Genomic DNA, 24,773 nt, shown 5'->3' with positions numbered 1-24,773 from the left:
CCCGCATCCATTATCGATGCTAAAGATAAGTCTTATGCTATTGAAATATTGGCTCTGTCACGTCAAGATGTGACGTCAATTTGTGACATAATCGGGGTCCTCTATCACATATTCATGATGTCATTATCGACATGGTCTTCTCTCTCTTTAGGTCCTGATAAAAGACTACGATTCTAGTACATTTCTCCGTCACTCACTCTGTTAAGCAGCCACATTTCACTCTGTTCGTGTGTCACAGAGACCTGCACATTTAACCATCATACCATTAACATTAGTCTTCCAATTAGAAAGCAATGAGATGGATTGTTTAACACATTTAACTAATGATTTAATTAATCAAAAGGAGAATATGTATATGTTGTAGATCACCATGATTCCCTGGAAGTGTGACCCTTTATCTCGTGCTAGCACAAGGTCACACGTATGTCAGCAGTATACAAATGTGTGCATCTCATTACGTCATTATATCAACATTATATAAGCTATACACGAAACCACCACGAAGCAGTCATTTGACAGTTGTTTAGTTAGTCCTTATTTAAATCACTGACAAATCGTCGTCATTACAACCTGGTGGCTAGCAGATCATGTATTTTACCATGATGGACACACCTAGACATACAAGCCTATTATCATTAGAACATCACGCCCGTACTCCTCCCAACATACATCACACTCACTTTGACCATGTCCTTAACGACAGTTGACACAATAAAATTCACAGATTTACCACCACAAGTCTTTAATTACATTGTCAATCACCTAAATATAGCACCAGATCAGGTCCTTATATCAATCATTAATTACTGCGTCTTCTCAAACAATGAAATGCTCCATTGTTCCTATGAAGTCATTATGGGTGTAATACATGCTAATTGTCCTGTAGAGCGCTTTGGTTTTAGACGTTCGTCTTCAAAATACAAATAATTAACCGTTTGTTATGTATGAGGTGTTGGCTAATGTAGATCATGATGTATAATCTTGGGGTCATTATGGCGTTGGCAAACCCTGTGATATGGATGCTGTAATTGTAATCTAATTCGTCAAAGTTGTTACGTATATTAGTATTAATTACTTATATATATATATTCATAAATAGACTCTATGGAAAAAAGGAAAACTGCTCAGAATGACAAAATATATATAAAAGGCTTGTGGATTAAAACAGTTTGTTAATCCTAAGTATTTCGTCTTTATTACCTCTTTAAACAGAAAATGTCTCGAAAACGAAAGTCATTATCAATTTAAGGGTGAGATTCAGATAGCGACACCCTACTGAGAATCTACAGATTTTTGACGACAGCAACCTTTTGAAATGCACTGATGGGTCAACATGTCGGAAATACTAATGATATAATATGCGTGATACATGTATATATATATGAACAACTGGGAACAAATTCAAAACGTTTGCATCACGCATACAATCGACATCCAATCGTCAAATAAAGTTATATGTTTTATGTTTTTGCTCTACCTTTTGGGTGAAATATAATTGGTTTACTTACCACTGCCCAACGATGTGGTATCCGAGGTATCAACAGTGTTCTGCTGTGTGCAGACGGTATGGAAACACACACAACAAGTTTATCCGTAAACAAAGGAAGCGATATGTCACGTTTCCCCAAAAATAATGTAATTATACGAAACGTATACGATATGTTATATAATTTAATATAAAACAAAGATTTTCGATGGCTGGATGATTTCAAATTAGATTCGATAGATGTTACATATTCTATGTGCGTGTGTGACTGAAACTACAGTAACAACGGTAACCACACAAGGGAGACAACTTTAACAAGATGCAATAACAGGATATGAAAACAACGTAGTACAGTTGTTTATATGTATTCTCTTTCTTTCAGCCGTCATGTTAGTATGTGTGTAGTACATTTGTTTTCTCGGCGTTGATTGGCTCCAGGAACTTAATTGACCAATCAACGCCGAGAAAACAAATGTAATACACTGTCGTGTCTCACCTTACGTAAATAATTTGAATTTCGGAATACCCATTACGAAGTCTGGTTCCGGAAGTGGATTTAATTATCGACCATACGAAAAAGGGGTAAAAGAACCTTCATATTTGGACAGAATTTCGAACATTGTTTACAAGAGAGTCTCTTATAGTCTAAACGGTAAAAACAAACTATGATTGTGATTTTATCTCTAATTCTATAATTTGCATTTCTAATATCATACCTCGTTGTTTACCTAGCTATAACTTAATTCAGCGTCGGCTGAAAACATGTGTTACACACTACTGCAGGTTAATACTATGTTTGTTTCTGTTACAATTTTTACTTTGTCTCAGGACAGAGATGCTGGCAATTCAAGAGAAATTGAATAAACGATTAGAAATCTTAGAACCCAGATTTTGTCAGTACAGTAAAAACCTAGACGAACGTAGGACTCGTCATACTGAACCCCCCAGTCATCTCGCCCCAAACATGAGTGATATTACGTTTACTTGTGCCTCGCGGCCCAATGATAACGAACTTACCTCAGAAACTTTCCCTGATCATTCTGTTTCCAGAACCAGCTCAGTGCTGAACCGTCACACAATAAATCGGAGGAAAAGTAAGCTACGAAATTACAGAAAAAGCTCAAGGTATATATGAACCTGAAGTACAGAAATATACCGCTAAAGTAAGATCTATTCGCAATGACTTAGAAAGTGTAATCCTGTACTATGCCACCAGTTTAAAAACTGACAGGAGCATTGTGTTTCAACACCGTAAAAATCGTCTTCATATAGCCGAGATCTATGCTTCTCATATACATTGTTTTATGGAATTCCTTGAGAGAGAGAAAAAATACAGATAAGACTTGAATACACGTCACAACAGATAATACACAGTAGTATTGAAGCTAAAGTGTCTACAGTTTTAAATGAGATGGACCACATTTGTTCTAGCAATAAGGGCACTGTGGACAAACCCCCTCAATTAAAACTAGTAAATCTCTCAGTGTATTACAGGAGTCATCTGAATGATGTAATAATACTGGTAGCAACATACGAAGTAACTCCAGCTCAAGCCTTGCTAGGCACAGAGCCTACTCACTGGAAGCTAAAGCTCGCATAGACTTCGAAAAACTTAAGCACAAACTGAAGCTGCAGAGAGCTATACTGCAGGAGGAAGAATCAAAATATAAAGCCACATCTGACAGAAAGAAGGCACAACTCACTGCAGACATTCCTTTCTTAAATCAGAAAATGGAGGTCGCAGCTGCTGAAGCAAATCTAAGAGTCTATGGAGAAGATTCTGAAGGCGACAGTAATACCAGATTGAGCTCCGTGCCAGAACTGGACTCAGGGCTCAGGAGTTCAGTCCTCCTAAGCAACCATGTTGGAAACCAACGGATATGCACCCCTATGCTCCGTCATCGAACCACTGAGGCTGTGAACATGTGCCTCTCACACCTATACATCGCCACAACTCCTCTCTACCACTGCATCTCATTCTCTGCCAAACCCAGGTCATCGTACACCCAAGAGTGGTTACTACGCCCAGCATCTGCCATGATGACCCCTCGACTTACATACCTAGGCCAGTTAAATCCGAGCGAATGGACTTTAATCACAATTAGGAATCTTACCTTATTAGATCTTCTAATTCCGAACTCATCAAGGTTTAGCAACGACTTGACAAGAGATATGGTACCCCAGAACTTGTTGAGGCTTCCAATGCGCGATAAGCTCACACACTTTCCCAAACTTAATATTAAAGACTCAAAGCGCCTATACGACCAAGCGGATATCCTATCAGAGATTGAATCAATAAATGAGCAAGAGAACAACTGTTCACTCATGGCCTACTGCGACTCATCAGTCGGCGTAACTCCTATTGTTTAGAAACTTCCTCCTACATGCAATCCAAGTGGACAGATCGCGCAATCGCGCAACTATGTGCCCGAATTAAGTAGTCGAGCCAATGATCCAATTCTAATTTACAAAAAAGCAAACAAAACTCAGGTACACACCGAGAAAGGCAAGAAATCGACTATTCCTGTCGTGTCTGCAAGGAAAACGGACATTCCATCCAAGAGTGATAACAGTTTACAAGCTTCTATTCAACACGAGAACCTGTGTCCTATTCATAATACTAGACTTACCCTCAATGAATGCAGAGCCTTCCAACAAAAACCAATCACAGAAAGGCACCAGTTTATGAAGGAAATGGTATCTGTTTTTGGTGTTGCAAGGCAAATAGACATATTGCGAAAGATTGCAAAGAAAAACCTTTGCGCTGTAAAAGTACTTCGCACTGTACGCCCTACACGTTTCTAGCCCCACTAGCACGAGTACTAAAGAACAACCTTCCGTAACCAACATAATGAGCGACCATGGTTGGGAGGATCTACCAAGCAAAGCTATTTCATCATTTTAACGCCAAATGCACATAGTTGTGCGGCAAAAACAAAAACGTAAAATCATGTGCAAAGACAGTTCTTGCGAGAGGCTACCCGAAGAATCTCCAGAACGCCACATCCTCCTTTATGTTGTTATAGATGATCAAAGTAACAGGTCGATAGCTACCACAAGCTTCTTTGAATGTTTTTTGAATACACAACCTCACTCCACGTAAATTACTCGGTCTTTCGTAGGACCTCAAACGATGACGACAAGCCTGGCCTTTCCGTCGATGATAGAAAATTTATTGAAATCATGGAAAGAAAATGAAAAAAATATAAAATAAAAACGGAAACTTAGAAGCCCCTCTCGCCGCAACGGACAGCCCCTTCCGAACAATAAGTCACAAGCCATGGATAGAGCCATGTCCTTGACTCGAGACCTCAGAAGAAACCCAGAAAAAAGGAACACTTTTGTTTGTTCATGAAGAGCATGTTGAATGGTGGTCATGCAGAGATAGCGCCACCTGTCTCGAACTCAATGGAACAATGGTATTTACCCATATTTGAAGTATACCATAAAAAGAAGACCTAACAGATTATCGTTGTAATTGACTCCTCGGCCACGTTTCAAGGCGTCTCTATATCTCTCAACAGTGCTCTTCTCACAGGACCTGACCTCACCAACAGCCTTCTCGGTATTCTCATTCGTTTTCGCAAGGAAAGAGTGGCCTTTGTAGCAGACATTCAAAAAATGTTTCACGTTTCTTTGTTACGGAAAATAATAGGAATTTCCTTCGGTTTCTCTGGCATTCTGAAAAGACAAACCGCTGACTGAATACCGGATGAAGGTACATACGTTGGCAACGCCCTTTCCCAGCCATGGCCTTCGGAAATCGGTCGAAATGAACAAAGACATATATAGTGAGGACGTTTATGAATTCGTCAATGACAATTTTTACGTCGATGATGGCCTATCATCCCGTCCCGATACCGAATCAGCGATCGACCTCCTGGAAAGAGCACAGAGATCTCTCCTTGAGGGAGGCAATCTCCGTCTTTAAATAATATCGTCAAACTCTCTTATGGTCATGGACGCCTTTCCTTCGGACGATTTAGTTCAAGACCTAAAGGACTTGAACTTCGACCCCGAATCACCCCAACTTCAAAGAAGTCCGTGGGTACATCCCTAACACAACCAGAAGATTCTACGTCTACGTTGCTAACAGGGTAGAACGCATCAGGAGGATCACTTCAGCACAACAGTGGCTGTACATAAGACCAGAATCCTACCGATCAGGGTACACGTTCCATTCCGTCAACTAAAATCCAAGGGAGCGTCTGTCTGAAAGGACCTCCATTCTTGACACTTTCGAATTTTGTGGAAGACGAGGTCAACAAGGATTCTGACAATCTAATCAATTCTAAACAGACCCCTTGTCAAGGTTGTGAAAACCAATACATCGAAGAAGCAAGCCATTAACCTCGACTCGCATCGGTTTGAGAATTTCTCCGTTCAAATTCATTTCGCGTTCACCATACATTAATTCGACCGATATCATTAGAGTTGGAGGACAACTGAACCGATTTGAGGATATTTCGAATCAAAATAAACTGAACCCCATTGTCATTCCTGGTAGAAGCCACATTGCGATACTACCACGCATCCACCGAACACCAAGGTCGACATTTTATGGATTTTGAATAGTCGGATTTCGACGTCTCGTAAACTCGACTATCCACCATTGCGTAAAATGCCGTAAGCTCAGGGCCAACTTATGGATCAAAAGATGTCAGACTCACCATTGGCCCGTGTCACTCCTTCTACGCCCTTCATGTTCGTCGGTCTCGATGTCTTCGGCCCCTGGCAAGTCACCTCGAGGAGGACAAAGGTGGCCTAGCTCATTCCAAACGATGGGCCGTCATCTTCATGTACTTGGCTAAAGGTGTAATCCGCAACGAAGGTGTTTAAGACATGACCTAATCGGCCTTTATCAACGCACTTATGAGATTCGTTTCAATTCGCGGAAAGGTTCAAGAACTTTGCTCGGACCACGGTTCCAACTTCGTCGGAAGCACCAACGTCCTCAAGATAGATACGATTAATGTTGGAGACGGCCTGGTGAAGAATTTCATATATCGCAGAGGTATGACCTGGAAGTTTAATTCGCCCCATTCTTCCCAAATGGGAGGAGTCTGGGAACGGATGATCGGCCTGTCATCTCCGTATCAAATAATTCCGACTCTCATCAGATACTTACCCTTTCTGTCTTCCTTTCGCAGAAAACCGGTAGAGTGGAAGAGCCTTCCCAGGAACTTGGCATCCGCGACACGTATAAGGTTCAATGGAAGAATTTCCAGGTCCTCGCCACTTCCTTCTGTCTGACCATGTTGGCAAAAGAAATACCTACACCCAATACAGGGACGCAAAAGGTTGCAGTCTGAACGCCAAAATGTCAAAACTGTTGACGTTGTTCTGCTTAAAGACAAAACACATCTAGGAACGACTGGTCTGTGTCAATAGTCGTCGACATTTTCTGTTAAGATCAAGGTTATTAGGGATGATACCTTCTCCTTCTACATCCGCCAAGTTACGGATCTGGTACTGATTCTTAGTGAGTGACTTGAAACCGACATAACTTATCATCATCAAGAGACTTTTAAGGACTACAATTGTGACTTTTTTTATTTATCTCGCTTTCAAGAACTGTTTAACCTTGTTTACTGTTTTTATAGTGTATTCATATAGTATAGTGGTGATTGCTATTCGCAATCAGGCGAGGATTGTCGAGTCCCACCCTTATGTAGATAATTTAAATCCCGGTTCTTTTTAATCTGTCTCAGGACCGAGATGCTGGCAATTCAAGATAAATTGAATAAAAGATTAGAAAGTTTAGAACCGAGACTTTTTCAGTACATTCATTTATGGAGATAAGCCGATAACTGTACAATATGTGGGAGAGAGAACTGTGTCGAGGCCCGTCAAGCCGAGATCTGTTCTCTCTCCCACATATTGTACAGTTTGAGGTTTATATCTTACTTTAATCATAGCAAGTCTTTGTTATAATAAAGTACACTTTTATTTCTAATATAAGCCTTTTTTGCCTTTGTATATGAGCTCAGGTAACTCTAGCAATGTTCATTCAACCATGACAAATCTAACATAGACAGTGACAACATAGAATTACCTTTGCCTGTGTTATATGTGATGAATAGCATTCATTAACAGAATGCAAGAAGCATGCTTTTGGGTTGGACAACTATCTGTAAATTCATTTTCACCATGTCCGCCACCAGTGATGGAGGGATATTAGTTTCTCAATTTAAGCGATATATTAAGGTGGCTTTAGTGACTTATATTGCTAAAAAGACATTTCTTTCCAATGTCTGGTTTGGTAAAAAAAAATGACAAATGCAATTTAGGCGTTTGTTTGAAAGCGTATTGCTAAAGTGATCGCATATAATGGTGATTTCCAGGCCAGTTCAAAACAGTTGGTGCCCACAGAACTTTCATTGAATTCAGAGGAATTAAAATTTCGATTTCTCTATGGACAGTTTTGGATTCATTTATACCATCTGCAATTTCATTCAACAAGCTAATGGGATTTAGGTGAAATTCTGAAATATTGTTGAAACAACACCAAAATAAGTGTAAAACTACAGTATAGATGATTTTGAAATTAAAAATAAAAAGTGGTGTACAAAAACAACAAGGTTTCAGAATACGGCAATTGGAGTTAATGCTGTAGATAAGTGTTAAATGGTGAGTTCATCATAAGTAGGAAAACTCAATGTGGAACATATACAGAAATTCTGTGGATGTGTTTAATTCCGCATCAACAGAGGATTAAATTTTCTTCATATTCGTTGTGTTGGATTTCGTAATTTGGATTAAAAGATAGTGGAATATTCCGGCAGGTTATGTGTTGTGTGTTAACATAATTATGGGATTATGCCCGGAGACATATACTCACCCGTATTGTGTAACTCTCCCATATGCTACCTTTAACTGTCTTATAAGTGACTGTCTTATATTAGAGTCACATATAGGACAGTAAAAGGTAATATATAGGACAGCTACAGGTAATGGTCCCATAATCCGGGAGTTAAAGTAAAGAAACAACAATAGATGACATCACAACTATGTTTTAACACATACTAACATGGCGACTAAAGACGCAAATTTTTCAATCGGAATTCCAAAGGGCTGTGTTGAGCAAATGGATGGTATATAGATATACAAAAACATACCGGTAAGTCTGTTTTTTACCAAACTTTCATTCTAATGAAGCTGAAGTGTTGACATGCAGTGATTTTTGAGCTACCCATTAGAGCCCTAGCGTATTATCTGAGGACACCACATGTGCAGTGCCCGACCAGTTGGGCTCTAATGGGTAGCTCAAAAATCACTGCATGTCAACACTTCAGCTTCATAAGAATGAAAGTTTGGTAAAAAACAGACTTACCGGTATGTTTTTGTATATCTATATACCATCCATTTGCTCAACACAGCCCTTTGGAATTTATCGGAGGACACCACATGTACAGTGTCCGACCAGTTGAAATCCGGCTGTTTTCCGATGTTTCTGGATACCTAGTGACATTAATACGACATGATATATATTGTATCATATACAAAATTAAAAATGAGTTATCTGACTGTCGATTGAGTATTCCCATTGTCACCTCTTATACGGTTTGTTAAAATCATACTTTTTTCTGAAATTGGGTAGTGCTATATGGCAAGCCGAGATATAGACCTTGACACAGTGTTACATATTTATAGGGAGAAAAATGTCTATAGAGCTTTACGTCTGTGATCAGACTATGATCGCACTGACTTGTGTACAATTTTGTTGTTATGACAGAACAAACAACGGCTAACAGAAAAAATAGTATTTAATATCATAATATCAATTCAAGATTTGTTACAAGTGTCGCATTTTAATAATAACATGTTTTCTCTTTAAGCTCCGTGTTCGATATTGCAGTTACATCAATGCTACCCTGTATTGTAATTTGTGACAGAGTTGAATAGAAGCTCTCTGGCCAGTATATTTTGTTGGGTTGTAGACCCACTGTGTGTTTGAGGATACGCCACCATAGCTAGCATGAAGCAAGACCATTTAACCTAAACATAAAGGACTTACAACAATTGTTTCGTATGTGAATTAATAATTTTATATTTTTGAGCCATAGCGAGCACAATTTAAACGTTGAGGCGAGTTTCAAAAATTCTCTTATGTAAATTCAACAAAAATCTTTATTTTTAATTTCTTATCCACATCGAACGGTATCTTGGTGAATTTTATAACCAAAAAGTTTGGCAGGGGCAACCATTTTGTCTAGCCGTCCTCGAATCCCGGCAGTACGCTGACGGTACGTCACGCTGTACTAGCGTCATATGATGACGCCATTTTGGAATCCCTGCCCCGAGTACTACATATCTATGAAAAATATTACCAGGATGAATATCTGAATATCAGACGATTTTATGATGAAAGCGTCACACAATAGTTGGTATCTATGGATGGCGCAGTATGATACCAAAAGGCCCATTCGAATGAGCGTTTTCGTAGGATCATACCAACAGTTTACTTTATACAATAAAATGCACAAATGTTAAAAAAAATCTAACTCTTTAACGATGCTTTTCCATGACATTATGTCAAGATGTACCGATACATGTATATTTGTTATCAAATTACCCTTTACAACAGCGCTGAACAATATTAGATAATAAAATACACATAATAAAAACTTTTCATAAAACAAACCAAATAGGAACGTTGTTCCTAGTATACAAATAAACCAACTCAGCAAACATATTCCTCATTTCCCCCATTGTTAATAGCCATGCATGCGAATAGGTGTGTGTGTGTTTAATATGTATGTTACCGTGAGAAAATGTTCACAAAGGGAAATAACTCTAACGATACTAAGAAATACATGTTTCTGGTAAGAACTTGTTGGACACACAAAAATGATTGTGATTATCCCGGGTTCCTGATCAGACCAGATAATAAAAAATGTTTCTGTGAGCTTATTTAACAGTGAAAAAACAAAGAAGCAAATACATCTTCTATAAAAAGGAAACCTAAAACAATACTCTAACATCATTAAAAAACGAGCAAAAGCTCTCGTTGCTGGTGTGATTCTACGGGTATCTGATTAGTTATGGGCTAATATGCCCAAAGCTCCGGCGAGAGTCAATGGTTTAGAAAATCAGGTTACGGTAAAAGTCAAACGTTAGTACGTCCCCTCGTTATTCCTTCGGTCTACTCAATCACGTGAAAACCTCAATGGCATCCTTAGGGATATCTTAACGATTTTGTATGTTCGACACAGGAAAAATCAGTCTGACGTCATTTATTTCGGATGACGTCTTCATACGACGGTGGAGGGGCCTCATAAGGAGGCGGGGACATCTGTATCCATATCGGCGGGGGTTGGACCACATCTGACGGATTGCCACGACTGCCGTCCATAGACAGTGAATTGTAGGCTGAAAATAAACAAGCATCCTGTTATATATCTCTGCCATATAGATTCTCAAATCAACCAAATAACGACTAGTTGTAATTGTCTCTGCCATATAGATTCTCAAATCAACCAAATAACGACTAGTTGTAATTGTCTCTGCCATATAGATTCTCAAATCAACCAAATAACGACTAGTTGTTATTGTCCTTACCATCATTAAAATCATCCATAATTGACATCGTAATTTGTATATACGTAGATTTATACGTAGATTTAATTGGTGGTTATGTTGGTGTCATTCCCAGTTCTCCAATCAGCCATATCATATACATGTACAATTGTGTCATTTCGTCTGTACGAAATAAACACCATGCGTGTGTGTAATGGTTATAATGTATATATAGACAGCTGACAGTCTCGATAAAGAACTATTGTTTACACAGCGAAGTTGTCACCGCGCACAATTTGTGAAAAAACACTTAAATTAAAATACATATTTATTAAGTTAAGAATGCAATGAATCATAGTCGGATTTCAATACCCCGTTCTATATGCATCATATTTAGCCCTAGCTCAAAACATCATTTCGTATTCTGAACCAAAGATCACACAACCGCGAGAATAAAACACTACTTTATCATTTTCGTAATCAGTATATCGAACTGAAAATAAATCCAACAAAAACACAAGGTTAGCAAATTTAAATAAAGAAGAGTAGGTTTTTAACACCATATTGATTAAATTTTATACACTCCTTAAATCAAAATAATATCATACAATGTTAATTAGAACAAAGTTGTCCAAAAGGGTTACAGTTCCTGCTTCATCTGCAATACCGGTGTAATCAATGTGGATTACAATTATGATAATAATAATACAGAAGCATTTTTCCTCAGATACGTGTATACTTACGAGGAGGCTGTTCTATATCAGTCTGGGCTGTCATGTTTCGATCTGTCCTCCCGTGTGACGATTGTCGTCTCTCGTTGCCCATGTCTATTCCCAGGAGAACACAACAGGCCGACTGTGAGCAGCACCTTGATGTCCTGCCAGCTGATACATTTGTCGGGGAGGGAACACATCCGTGATTGTCCATTCGGTCCACACAGGGACGGCAGGCGTCGAATTTACCGAATAATTTACGTAGACACAGACAAGGATTTTTACTGCGTGCTCCAAACACGAAGCATGAAAAGCCAACGAACAGGAGACTGGCTAGCCCACCTACGAGTACTTCCATCATGGAGCTTGACCTCTGACCTAAAATATAACATTATGTAATAGATGAATAAATGAAATTTAAGGTCATTTTGTTTCTTCATGATATCATTTGTCGACAATTCCTAGAAACAAAGCTCTGAATGTGATAAGCATTTAACGTTTAGGGACCAGAGCTAGCACTAAAAACTAGCCTTATACAGGTTTTTCTTCAAAAACTTTTGTACGCACACATTGATCAACAAATTGTTTTTTTTCTTCTCTAAAATCGTTTCTAAACAAAATGCATTTAAATCAACTCTAGCAATTTTTCGGTCATCGACTTGATCTGTTTTATAATTTTACACGACGTACTAGCTTTTTGTCTGGCCTTCGCTACTATTTCCACAGTGACTTGTGACGTCGACGCCTTTTTCGCCGTGAAGTGGAGATAGAAATATCGCGTCGAGTTGACGCAATATCTGACAGGTGGGGCAGTACATGTGTAATTCTGAAAAAGTGTAAATTCAAACAGAAACAAATCTTTATATATATTGAAATGTGCGGTATGGAAATTATTTAGTAAAGAACTAGAACGAATACACGGCCGACATATAGAAGATATGCTTTACTGTCTAGAAGTGCTCAGAATTACAGCTTACTATAAAACACCATTAAAATCACGAACTGCCTAGTATTAAACGCCGAATCAAGGTATTTCGATGGTCTTAAATGACTATTTTTGCTATTTTAAGGAAAATTTTCGCCTGAAATTATCCTGAATATCCTGCTGTATAATGTTTGCTTGTTAGTTACAAGTTTATATAGTCGATAAAGCAGTACTAGTAGTTAACGCATTTACATGGGAAGAGTAAAACAGTCGATTCATGTCAAAACCTTCGCTTGTATTGCCATGAAATTTATCAGATATCGACATGAATTCCACATGGAGATTTCTCAGGTCAATTACCGATGAAAAATGGAAAAAAAATAGGCGAATCAGAAAGCCAGAAACAAAGAGAAAATTAATTATTAGACATTGATTTCAATAACTTACTCTGTTTGGTTGTGAGGAGAGTCCGTGGAAATACTGCATGTTGAAGCCACAGTCTGTGACGTCATACTCGAGGGCAGATACACAGATTTGATAATAATTGACGTTTGGTACCCGGAAACCAAGACGACACAGTTTGGGGAGAACTTTTCCGTCCCAGGAGACAGAGTAGGACGTCCGGATACTGATGTCATATACAGCAAACTGACACGTGTTGTTATCAAGGGAGACAACTCGACTGTCACTTGCTGTAAACAAATATATTATTATAGTTGTTTAGATTATACTTTGTTGGTATGTCTTTGGGGCTATTATCAAGGGTTTAAACATGGTTTTGATAGCTCTGTTTTAGCCTGTATCGGTCACTTTGGCACTGAGGCAAGGTATTGTCGGCCTGGACACTTCCTAGGTAGCTATAGCTGGATATAAGGCCTTGTAGCCATGTAGTATTAAAGTATAAAAGTATGTTCTAGAGGTTAAATGAATTTATGATATCTAGCGGGAAGGACGGGTGGCTTTTATTAACGCCGTAAATTGTTTCGTTGCCTCAAAATATTTGTTATTTGTTTGGATAAGCTCGTATCTTTTCGAAATTTGAAAATTAACTCGAGTTTGATAAACATGATAAACAACAGCTATTTTTTGGAGAACCTCTAAGGAACATAAAATTGGAGAATGGGTGTTGATTAATTAAATTCTACACATGCTAAATGTGTGTAATATCTTCAGCAGAACAATATCAGGACAATACTGTATGCCGTTTGCATTGTTTCAGCACTATGGAAAATTACAAACAGGATATTGTTGTTTTGAGCTCTGAATTAAAGTTACAATACCGAGACACATTGTTACTGAGGCTAGTTTGAGTTTAAGATTGTATCCCTGTTTAAAATTTGTCAAGCCTACAAACCGCATATTTCGTGCAGTTGAGCAGAGTGAAATTGGCAAAGTAAATGCATCAGGATTTAAGTTGTCTCGTAATTTGTTGTGTTGTTTGTAAATTTAAGCAAAATATGCGCAATAATGTTCATTTCAAGGGGAAAACGTTCACAGGATTCTTAGCATATTACTGTCACCAAATAGCCATACCATTATGTTTAGCAGACACAAAAGGCGTACATTTGTCCGGATAAGTTTAGGTTTACGCCATTTGCATTTACAAGTTCGGAAAGGGCGCAAAGAAAATCCTGCTTGCAAACGCATCTGTAATTGGTCTATTTAAAAAGGAGTGTGTTCTGTGAATACGATAACGATTGTTTCAACTAAGGGGTCAAAATAGAACCTGTACCCCAAACCTGTTTATATATCTCAAAAACAAATCTACATGTTATATGTAAATTGAATACGTTTAGTACCCAGTCGCAAATTGAAAGTGACATGTACCTCATTGTGATGTTGTATTGTATAAAGCAATATATTTATAATTCATCGCGACTTGTTAAGTGCCGCAGTGCATATAGTATATATTTTTTGCTCTGTTGTCTTTTGCATGATATAAAGTTAAAAAAAACACTTTACAAATCAGTTGCATCTCATCCATTGTATAACGAGTAGCGCCCTACCTTCTGTCACGTCACACGACTGCAGTAGTAATATGGCCAACGAGACAAGGAGTGTCTGTAGAACATCAGTATTGGTACGACGCGTTCCCCCAGTGTCTGATACGTCTGTAGATTCCTTCCGTCTTCCTTTATCCCCCTCCGTATCCCGTAGTGTCCGTCTGCTCCGTGTGTAGCAGTCCATAACTGAGAAAGTACACAAATAATAGTTGTATGTAAATTACGCAATAACCAGTGAGTGCAAATTAATTAAGGTCCATTAGAAACAAGGTCTGATAGATCACCGTTAACCTTCACGTGCTCCAGACATAATACCGCAACGTTTCACGGAAGTCTGCTCCGCAATGAAACAAAAACAATATCCAAGATATATGTACATGTACCGGAACTAAAAAGAGGTTATAGGAACAGAAAATTGATACATGTATATATATACATATTGCACGATATAGCAAATCTACGTTCGATACTAAAACCATACATGTATTAGAACAAACACAAAGGTACAAAATATCAAGTATATATGTACTAGAACAAAAACAAAGGTACAGTATAACACATATATCTGTACTAGAACAAAAACAAACGTACAGTATAACACATATACCTGTACTAGAACAAAAACAAATATACAGTATAACACATATACCTGTACTAGAACAAAAACAAACGTACAGTATAACACATATACCTGTACTAGAACAAAAACAAAGGTACAGTATAACACATATACCTGTACTAGAACAAAAACAAACGTACAGTATAACACATATACCTGTACTAGAACAAAAACAAAGGTACAGTATAACACATATACCTGTACTAGAACAAAAACAAACGTACAGTATAACACATATACCTGTACTAGAACAAAAACAAACGTACAGTATAACACATATACCTGTACTAGAACAAAAACCAATGTACAGTATAACACATATACCTGTACTAGAACAAAAACAAACGTATAATATAACACATATACCTGTACTAGAACAAAAACAAAGGTATAATATAACACATATACCTGTACTAGAACAAAAACAAACGTATAATATAACACATATACCTGTACTAGAACAAAAACAAAGGTATAATATAACACATATACCTGTACTAGAACAAAAACCAATGTACAGTATAACACATATACCTGTACTAGAACAAAAACCAATGTACAGTATAACACATATACCTGTACTAGAACAAAAACAAAGGTATAATATAACACATATACCTGTACTAGAACAAAAACAAAGGTACAGTATAACACATATACCTGTACTGGAACAAAAACAAAGGTATAATATAACACATACACCTGTACTAGAACAAAAACCAATGTACAGTATAACACATATACCTGTACTAGAACAAAAACCAATGTACAGTATAACACATATACCTGTACTAGAACAAAAACAAAGGTACAGTATAACACATATACCTGTACTAGAACAAAAACCAATGTACAGTATAACACATATACCTGTACTAGAACAAAAACAAATGTACAGTATAACACATATACCTGTACTAGAACAAAAACAAAGGTACAGTATAACACATATACCTGTACTAGAACAAAAACCAATGTACAGTATAACACATATACCTGTACTAGAACAAAAACAAATGTACAGTATAACACATATACCTGTACTAGAACAAAAACAAAGGTACAGTATAACACATATACCTGTACTAGAACAAAAACAAATGTACAGTATAACACATATACCTGTACTAGAACAAAAACAAATGTACAGTATAACACATATACCTGTACTAGAACAAAAACAAAGGTACAGTATAACACATATACCTGTACTAGAACAAAAACAAATGTACAGTATAACACATATACCTGTACTGTACGAACAAAAACAAAGTACAGTATAACACATATACCTGTACTAGAACAAAAACAAATGTACAGTATAACACATATACCTGTACTAGAACAAAAACAAATGTACAGTATAACACATATACCTGTACTAGAACAAAAAACAAAGTACAGTATATAACACATATAACCTGTACTAGAACAAAAACAAAGTACAGTATAAACACATATACCTGTACTAGAACAAAAACAAAGGTACAATAAACACAATCGTATACATATACTGAACAAAAACAAAGGATACATATAACACATATACCTGTACTAGAACAAAAACAAAGGTACAGTTATAACACATATACCTGTACTAGAACAAAAACAAAGGTACAGTATAACACATATACCTGTACTAGAACAAAAACAAATGTACAGTATAAAACACATATACCTGTACTAGAACAAAAACAAAGGTACAGTATAACACATATACCTGTACTAGAACAAAAACAAAGGTACAGTATAAACACACATACCCTGTACTAGAACAAAACAAAGGTACAGTATAAAACACACATACCTGTACTAGAACAAAAACAAATGTACAGTATAACACACATATACCTGTACTAGAACAAAAAAACAAATGTACAGTATAACACATATATCTGTACTAGAACAAAAACAAACGTACAGTATAACACATATACCTGTACTAGAACAAAAACAAACGTACAGTATAACACATATATCCTGTACTAGAACAAAAACAAATGTACAGTATAACACATATACCTGTACTAGAACAAAAACAAAGTATACAGTATAACACATATACCTGTACTAGAACAAAAACAAAGGTACAGTATAACACATATACCTGTACTAGAACAAAAACAAAGTACAGTATAACACATACCTGTACTAGAACAAAAACAAAGTACAGTATAACACATATACCTGTACTAGAACAAAAACAAAGGTATAATATAACACATATACCTGTACTAGAACAAAAACAAAGGTACAGTATAACACACATACCTGTACTAGAACAAAAACAAAGGTACAGTATAACACATATACCTGTACTAGAACAAAAACAAAGGTACAGTATAACACACATACCTGTACTAGAACAAAAACAAATGTACAGTATAACACATACCTGTACTAGAACAAAAACAAATGTACAGTATAACACACATACCTGTACTAGAACAAAAACAAATGTACAGTATAACACATATACCTGTACTAGAACAAAAACAAACGTACAGTATAAACACATATACCTGTACTAGAACAAAAACAAACGTACAGTATAACACATATACCTGTAATAGAACAAAAACAAACGTACAGTATAACACATATACCTGTACTAGAACAAAAACAAATGTACAGTATAACACATATACCTGTACTAGAACAAAAACAAACGTACAGTATAACACATATACCTGTACTAGAACAAAAACAAATGTACAGTATAACACATATACCTGTACTAGAACAAAAACAAATGTACAGTATAACACATATACCTGTACTAGAACAAAAACAAAGGTACAGTATAACACATATACCTGTACTAGAACAAAAACAAATGTACAGTATAACACATATACCTGTACTAGAACAAAAACAAAGGTACAGTATAACACATATACCTGTACTAGAACAAAAACAAACGTACAGTATAACACACAATACCTGTACTAGAACAAAAACAAAGTACAGTATAACACATATACCTGTACTAGAACAAAAACAAATGTACAGTATAACACATATACCTGTACTAGAACAAAAACAAATGTACAGTATAACACATATACCTGTACTAGAACAAAAACAAAGGTACAGTATAACACATATACCTGTACTAGAACAAAAACAAAGGTATAATATAACACATATACCTGTACTAGAACAAAAACAAAAGTACAGTATAACACATATACCTGTACTAGAACAAAAGCAAAGTTATGGTATAACACATATACCTGTACTAGAACAAAAACAAATGTACAGTATAACACATACTACCTGTACTAGAACAAAAACAAACGTACAGTATAACACATACACTCTGTACTAGAACAAAAACAAACGTACAGTATAACACATACACCTGTACTAGAACAAAAACAAATGTACAGTATAACACATACACCTGTACTAGAACAAAAACAAATGTACAGTATAACACATATACCTGTACTAGAACAAAAACAAATGGTATAATATAACACATATACCTGTACTAGAACAAAAACAAATGTTCAGTATAACACATATACCTGTACTAGAACAAAAACAAACGTACAGTATAACACATATACCTGTACTAGAACAAAAACAAAGGTATAATATAACACATATACCTGTACTAGAACAAAAACAATGTACAGTATAACACACATATACCTGTACTAGAACAAAAAAAGGTATCATATAACACATACACCTGTACTAGAACTAAAACAAAGGTACAGTATAACACACATACCTGTACTTACACAAAATAAATGTACAGTACTACACATATACCTGTACTAGAACAAAAACAAACGTACAGTATAACACATTTACCTGTACTAGAACAAAAACAAAGGTAAAATATAACACATACACCTGTACTAGAACTAAAACAAAGGTACAGTATAACACATATACCTGTACTAGAACTAAAACAAAGGTACAGTATAACACACATACCTGTACTAGAACAAAAACAAACGTACAGTATAACACATATACCTGTACTAGAACAAAAACAAACGTACAGTATAACACATATACCTGTACTAGAACAAAAACAAACGTACAATATAACACATATACCTGTAATAGAACAAAAACAAAGTACAGTATAACACATATACCTGTACTAAAACAAAAACAAAGGTATAATATAACACATACACCTGTACTAGAACTTAAAACAAAGGTACAGTATAACACACATACCTGTACTAGAACAAAAACAAAGGCATAATATAACACATATACCTGTAATAGAACAAAAACAAACGTACATATAACACATATACCTGTATAGAACAAAAACAAATGTACTGAGTATAACACACATACCTGTACAAGAACAAAAACAAAGGTATAATATAACACACATATACTGTACTAGAACAAAAACAAAGTACATAAATAACACATATACCTGTAAAGAACAAAAACAAACGTACATATAACACATATACCTGTACTAGAACAAAAACAAAGTACAGTATAACACATATACCTGTACTAGAACAAAAACAAAGGTATACATATAACACATATATAATACCTGTACTAGAACAAAAACAAACGTACAGTATAACACATATACCTGTACTAGAACAAAAACAAATGTACAGTATAACACATATACCTGTACTAGAACAAAAACAAAAGTATAACACATAACACCTGTACTAGAACAAAAACAAAGTATATATAAACAATATACCTGTACTAGAACAAAAACAATGGTACAGTATAACACATACACCTGTACTAGAACAAAAACAAAGGTACAGTATAACACATATACCTGTACTAGAACAAAAACAAAGGCATAATATAACACATATACCTGTACTAGAACAAAAACAAACGTACAGTATAACACATATACCTGTACTAGAACAAAAACAAACGTACAGTATAACACATACACCTATACTAGAACAAAAACAAAGGCATAATATAACACATATACCTGTAATAATAGTAGAACTAAAACAATAGTACAGTATAACACATACACCTGTACTAGAACAAAAACAAAGGCATAATATAACACATATAGCTGTACTAGAACAAAAACAAACGTACAGTATAACACATATACCTGTACTAGAACAAAAACAAACGTACAGTATAACACATATACCTGTACTAGAACAAAAACAAACGTACAGTATAACACATACACACCTGTACTAGAACAAAAACAAAGGTATAATATAACTCATATACCTGTACTAGAACTAAAACAATGGTACAGTATAACACATATACCTTTACTAGAATATATCACATATTCTGTACACATGTTCCAGACCAAAATACAAAGGTAAAAAACACAATTTATCATATAATCTGTACACATGTACCAGAACAAAATACAAAGGTAAAAAACGCATTGTATCAGATATTCTGTTCACATTTTCCAGAACAAAATACAAAGGTAAAAAACACACTGTATCACATATTCTGTACACATGTTCCAGACCAAAATACAAAGGCATGAAACACACTGTATCACATATTCTGTACACATGTTCCAGAACAAAATACAAAGGTAAAAAAACACACTGTATCACATATTCTGTACACATGTTCCAGACCAAAATACAAACTATAAGGTATGAAACACACTGTATCACATATTCTGTACACATGTTTCAGAACAAAATACAAAGGTAAAAAAAAAACATAGTTTATCATATATTCTGTACACATGTTCCAGAACAAAATACAAAGGTAAAAAACACACTGTATCACATATTCTGTACACATGTTCCAGACCAAAATACAAAGGTATGAAACACACTGTATCACATATTCTGTACACATGTTCCAGAACAAAATACAAAGGTAAAAAAACCCATAGTTTATCATATATTCTGTACACATGTTCCAGAACAAAATACAAAGGTAAAAAAACACACTGTATCACATATTCTGTACACATGTTCCAAAACAAAATACGAAGGTAAAAAAAAACACAGTTTATCATATATTCTGTACACATGTTCCAGACCAAAATACAAAGGTAAAAAACACACTATATCACATATTCTGTACACATGTTCCAGAACAAAATACAAAGGTAAAAAACACACTGTATCACATATTCTGTACACCTGTTCCAGAACAAAATACAAAGGTAAAAAACACACTGTATCACATATTCTGTACCCATGTACCAGACCAAATACAAAGATTAACGACACCATTCAAAAGCATGAGTGAACCACACAAGCCATATTTGTTTTACCGAAACGACATAAAAACAAACAAAATGGACTAGTATGTTACTTATGTCAATAAACACACTGAGGAACCATTGTTTTAGGCAGAGGAACAAGAACAGGAGCTAGCAATGCATGACATCACACAGATATAATACACCGTGTACCGAATTCAACACGAGTGAACAACAAAATATACCATTGATTCTATTGAAACCTGGGACAAAAACAGGAGTTAATACTCATTTCTATATCAAGGGCTGTACATATGTCCTAATATGGAACAAAAACCAGTAATAAAAACCGTAATATACCATTCAATTATACATTGTCACTGTACCCAGACTGTCATAGCACGATCAATATTTCATACACGTTTGTATCCATTTTAGGAGTTTAATGTTACATTAGGAATAATTCATGATCTCTGATCGATTCCTCCAATAGTGTGTACATTAAACTTGCCTCAGGAATCTTTTCCATAAATGTCATCAGCATTGTGTTTATGATTACATGCCTAGACCCCTATAATACAGTATTCTTGTGTTTATGATTACATGCCTAGACCCCTATAATACAATATTCTCGTGTTTATGATTACATGCCTAGACCCCTATAATACAATATTCTCGTGTTTATGATTACATGCCTAGACCACTATAATACAGTATTCTTGTGTTTATGATTACATGCCTAGACCGTCATAATACAATATTCTTGTGTTTATGATTACATGCCTAGACCCCTATAATACAATATTCTCGTGTTTATGATTACATGCCTAGACCACTATAATACAGTATTCTTGTGTTTATGATTACATGCCTAGACCGTCATAATACAATATTCTTGTGTTTATGATTACATGCCTAGACCACTATAATACAGTATTCTGTAATTTTCTCTCTATATGAAGATTTGTCAATACGATAGAATAAATAACATAAAAACCAATGTTATCTTATGCATGGATACAAAGGAAGTACATAACATTTTATGATGGGTAGGAAATACTACCTACACGACTTGTTACTAAATCAATGGTCAATGCATATATGACATAGTCACATTGTTTCTACATATAACTGAATATCAGAATGATGTTGGTCTTAATGTAAAACCATTTTTATATCTTATTTAGAAAGACGATTTTAAAAGAAAACAAAGCTACCGTAACTCATATCATCATTATGAAATACCAAATGACATTATTCAAAATGGCGTCCATTAGAAACAGTGCGTTTCAATCACGCACCTGAATCAATGACTTAATATACCATTTAAATGTATAAATATGACAAAATGTGGTATTTTTGTAGACTTTGTGATATGTACAAACATTAATGATTCAGTCAGACTGATTTAGGGACTAAATAAGTAATCTTAATGAACCATACCTGTATTTATATCACCTGGGTTCCATTTCCGGTTTCACCTCGATAGTCGCGTCTCTTGGCAACAACATCAGCAACAGCGCCGCCGTCATGTATACACGAGAGCCTTACCTAGAATGGTGAGTTATAGATCTGTAGCCCAATGAGTAATTTATAAAACCCTGGTGGATACATGTCGGTCGATAAACGCCATACACACAGGTGAACTAGCTCTATCGATCTCTGACAGACTCCTACCATTAACGCAAAAGCTGGGCAATCCATATCTAGTATGGATATATATATTCCATGTGGATTTATTTTTAAATTAATTTGTGTATCAATGCAATATACCATATAGATATATGTAATAGCTACAGCTCTTGACAAAGATACAAAAAAGTGTTTTTAGAATAGCATAACGTCTCAACTCCTTGTAGGTCATTACAGCTTTTAATATTATTTTCTTTTGATTCACCATCTATTACAATTTCTGTGTAATATCATTTCAGTTATGCTGGAAATCATTTATCTATCAACGCCTCTATTAAATATAATATATTTCATTCGTTTATTTGCAAATTTCGATCACATATTTGGCCACTTTTTATCTTCGTAATATACTGTACGATCGGAAATAAGTTAGAAATTGTATAAATATGTCTACAACACACTGTATCTTTGTTGATCAAAAGGTTTAATTATAAATTCCTGTTGAAATTGTACTTAGTTGATGATTATAATAAAATGTAATAGATACATCGATTGCGAGATCTATATAACATTTAGGCTCTTTGACAACGAACAGCTGTCACTTGGTGTGTCTTGTTCCTGTTATGTGTCGTGATCGACAAAAACATAAGAGATCTAACAAAAGGCATTTTCACACAATTAATAATGCATCAATATAAACGGTAAGCTCCAACATAAATTGATATCCCGAGGGTCATTTAGACATTCTAAGACTAGTCTGTGATATGTTCCTTGTAGGAGAAATGATAGGGGGACATATGTAATGTACCAGACAATTATAGCCTGTCCTCTAACATATACCATATTCACAACAAGATCATTATCACATAAGCTGTTGTGTTTATTAATGTTTTTTCTTTCCTTTTATTGTTACAGAAGCTTATTTATTTATTTACATTTTTTACGTGTCAACATATGGATGTTTGTGTTAAAGTTGTATTCCATGTAATTTTCACTCGAACAAAGTGTTGTTAAACATACAATGTGTGAATATGCATGCAAATATATATATTTCTACCACAATAGTCAGTGTGAGTCAACTCTCAGGGTATCAAATAAACGATGCAGCTGTTGATTAACAATTTGTTTATACCACACGTGGTATAAACTCTGTACGCATTCTGATTGGCTGACACGGTGAACTTTGACCGATCTACGTCTTTATGAGTGTCGTGTCATCATTTGTCAACGTCATCAATAATCGAGTGACGTCATGCTATGCTGTGATCGCCGCTTGACGCCAAAACTGCTGTTTTTTTATCGGCTAAAAGCGGATATAATTGTGCTAAAGCTCGTGTCTTTTGTAACTTTTAAAAAATAACTCACTCGTGTGGAATAAATTCCATATCCAACAGCCACTCGTTGTGTAATCTCTATATATATCATGTTTCAAATCAATAAAAGCACCAACTTACCATTCAGATAGAAGTTCAGACATGTATTAAGGAGGAATAAAAACGTTAAATACATGTATATATCTTATTTCTAACGAGACTATTAAAATGTTACCAGATTAACACATGGCAAAGCACAAACACTCAGGCGCAATCGTTTTGTATATTATTTTTGTCAAGATCATGTAATTGATACTAAGCTTTTTCTATGGTATACAGTATTGGAACTGCTAGTATTTGGTTATAAAATGGCATCATGTGTTTATATAACTGA

General features: G+C 35.5%; 1 protein-coding gene across 1 annotated transcript; it reads right to left on the bottom strand.

The window, feature by feature from the left end:
* Nucleotides 1-9,234: 9,234 nt before the first annotated feature.
* On the bottom strand, nt 9,235-23,098 carry LOC138305139 (uncharacterized). Its single transcript, XM_069245541.1, has 6 exons — nt 22,878-23,098; nt 14,650-14,832; nt 13,091-13,335; nt 12,409-12,544; nt 11,749-12,096; nt 9,235-10,858 (listed from the first exon to the last, which is right to left on the bottom strand). The coding sequence occupies exons 2-6, from the start codon at nt 14,828-14,830 to the stop codon at nt 10,719-10,721; spliced, it is 1,050 nt and encodes a 349-aa protein (XP_069101642.1). The 5' UTR covers nt 14,831-14,832; nt 22,878-23,098; the 3' UTR covers nt 9,235-10,718.
* Between the last annotated feature and the right edge of the window lie 1,675 nt (nt 23,099-24,773).

Source organism: Argopecten irradians, chromosome 12 (genome assembly GCF_041381155.1).
Source record: "Argopecten irradians isolate NY chromosome 12, Ai_NY, whole genome shotgun sequence".
NCBI classification, from domain to species: Eukaryota; Metazoa; Mollusca; class Bivalvia; order Pectinida; family Pectinidae; genus Argopecten; species Argopecten irradians.
This window is presented reverse-complemented; position numbering and strand designations above follow the sequence as displayed.